General features: G+C 58.7%; 1 protein-coding gene across 1 annotated transcript; it reads left to right on the top strand.

Annotated features, from left to right (window-relative positions):
• Positions 1–1,052: 1,052 nt before the first annotated feature.
• On the top strand, positions 1,053–1,775 carry ETH_00010670 (uncharacterized protein; the record flags this gene model as incomplete). Its single annotated transcript, XM_013377007.1, has 1 exon — positions 1,053–1,775. One exon carries the CDS (start codon positions 1,053–1,055, stop codon positions 1,773–1,775), a length of 723 nt encoding a protein of 240 aa, XP_013232461.1.
• Between the last annotated feature and the right edge of the window lie 740 nt (positions 1,776–2,515).

Here is a 2,515-nt window from a genome sequence, read left to right on the forward strand (position 1 = left end):
CTGCTGCTGCTGCTGCTGCTGCTGCTGCATGTGGAGAGCCTAGGCAGCAGCAGCAACGTTCGCTGTGCTGGGACATCTATTGGGCCTGGAAAGGGTTTAGGGTTTAGGGTTTAAGGGTTTTCTAGTTTGTTAAATGAACAAATGTTTATTTTAATTTAAACCCCAACTGTCGAGACACCCGATGGCTGTGGGGCAGACGAAACGAAGCAGTTGCGCCGCTTGCTGCTGCTGTTGCTGTGCTGCTGCTGCTGCTGTGGTGTTGCTGCAGCAGCACAGCAGCAGCAGCAGCAGCAGCAGCAGCAGCAGCGCGCACCTGGAATTCTTCAGTGCGTGGGCGCCGCCGGGGGGCCCCAGGCTGCACAGCGGGGGCCCCCGGCAGTGAGGGTTTTGTGAAGCAGCAAACCCTAAACCCTCAGAAGCGTTAGCTGTAAACCCTCGACACGGACCTCGAGCTTTCTGCCCCAGTTTGCAGAGCTGAGGGTTTAGGGTCTGTGGGTGTGTAGGGGATCGCAGGGCGTCAGGCTGAGCCGCTGTCTAGGGTTTAGGGTTTAGGGGTAGTAGTGTTTGCGGGTTTGGGGTTAGCGGGCTTCGAGGGTTTAGGGTTTGGGAGTCGTCCGGCTGCAGCCGCAGCGAGGGTTTGGCGGCCGCGGGCGGGCGGGGAAGGCCGCCGCCGGCAAGAGGGAGTTTTAAAAGCGGAAAACGAAATAAAATAAACTTTTAAGTTTAATTCAAAAGAATATTTGCTGCGAAAAACGCGGCTTCCTGGAGATACACTTCAGCACGAAGTCGATGCTCAGCACCAGCCCAGAGGCATTTCGGGTGTACGTACAGCTCACGCGCACTGTCGCCGCCTCCGCTGCTTTTCTTTGCAGTCATTTTTATATTATTTGCTGCCAAGAATCCGCTCTTTGTAAACCCTAAACCTTAAACCCCCGCAGTAGGGGCGGCGCAGGCCGGGCACTTGAGCGGGGGCTCTGTGGGCTCGATCTATACTGGAAATGCCACGCACAAGACACGAAACCCCAAACCCTAAACCCTAATGTAGAGGTTGTATGCTCATTACAATTGCGGGAAGCGCCTTAGCTGGCTACTTTTTCCGGAGAGACCGGCAGAGGTCCTCTGCTGCTCCTGGCCCGGCAGCAGCACCGGAGGCGGCAGCAGCAGCAGCTGCAGCAGCTGCTGCTCCAACTGCCGCAACACCTCCAGAAGCAGCAGCTGCAGCAGCAACTTTAACTAAGGAAGCCCACGGCGGGGGTCGTCATCCCCAGGGGCCCCGTGAACAGGCAGCATCGAGTGAGGCCTCTGCTGCAGCAGCCGAGGCGCAGCAACAGCAGCAGCAACAGCAGCGGCAGCAGCAGCAGCAGCCGCAGCAGCAAGAGCTGCGAAAAACCCGCTCACGAGGCCGCCGAAGGCAGCCCATCCAAAAGCTGCACCGTGCCGTGCAGCGCCCGCTGCTTCCTGCTGCTGCTGCTACGCAGACCCTGCAGCACCAGGAGCTGCAGCCAGAGCAACAGCAGCAGCAGCAGCAGCAACAGCAGCAGCAGCCGAAGCAGCAGCTCACAGAAGCTGACAGGCGAAGACAGCAGCAATTTTCTGACTTCCTCTCGAACGTCTGCCCATCTAAAGCGCCGCAGCAGGAAAGGCGGGAAAAGCAGCAGCAGCAGCAGCAAAAGCCACAGCAGCAGCAGTTGCAGCCGCAGCAGGAAGGCGCTGCACTGGGGCCCAGCAGCAGCAGCAGGAGGCCAAAGCAGCGAAAGCAGGAGCACAAGAAGTAGCAGCAGCAGCAGCAGCAGCAGTCGCAGCACTCCCGGAAGACAAGGCAGCAGCTAGGTGCTGCCGCTGCTGCTGCTGCTGCTGCTGCTGCTGCTGGGGTGGCTGGAGCGCCAGGGTTTTGCGGCCTCAAGAGCAGCAGCAGCGAACAAATGTGCTGCATGTCTTTGGAAAAGTTGAAGTTCGATGAAGTGGAATAAAAAGTGTCTTCAACAATTTTAAATAATAAATTATATTTATTTTAAATAAATTGAATTTTAAATTTTAAACTTTGCTTTTTATTATTTATGAATGTCTGGGCCTCGCTGTAGATGTCCAGGGGCCCCCGTGCTTTCCCTTGTCTTCTTTTCTAGTACCCTCCCATGCTGCACTTGGGGGCCCCCCGCAGCTGCAGCGGGGCCTTCGGACCCTCGAGGGGGGCCCCCAGGGGCCCCCGGAGGGCCCCCGGGGGCCCCTGTAGGGGTCCCTCCTTGGGGGCCCCCTGGGGCCTATTGAGGCGGCTCGCTAACCTCCAGCAAAACTCTTTCAACAAGCTGCTGCTGCTGCTGCTGCTGCATGCGCCGCTGCAGCAGGAGCCGAGGGGGCCCCCCCTGGGCAGCGCTGTACTCTCAGCGGCCCCTGGGGCCTGGGGGGCCCCCTGCTGCTTCTGGGGGCCCCTAGGTGCTGCTGCTGAAGAGTCTAATGGGGAGGAGCTGTTTGTGTTTGACGACCCGCCGGACTTTGTGCTGCAGCAGCAGCAGCGGCA

This window comes from Eimeria tenella, genomic scaffold (assembly GCF_000499545.2).
Source record: "Eimeria tenella Houghton genomic scaffold, Eth_scaff43, whole genome shotgun sequence".
NCBI classification, from domain to species: domain Eukaryota; phylum Apicomplexa; class Conoidasida; order Eucoccidiorida; family Eimeriidae; genus Eimeria; species Eimeria tenella.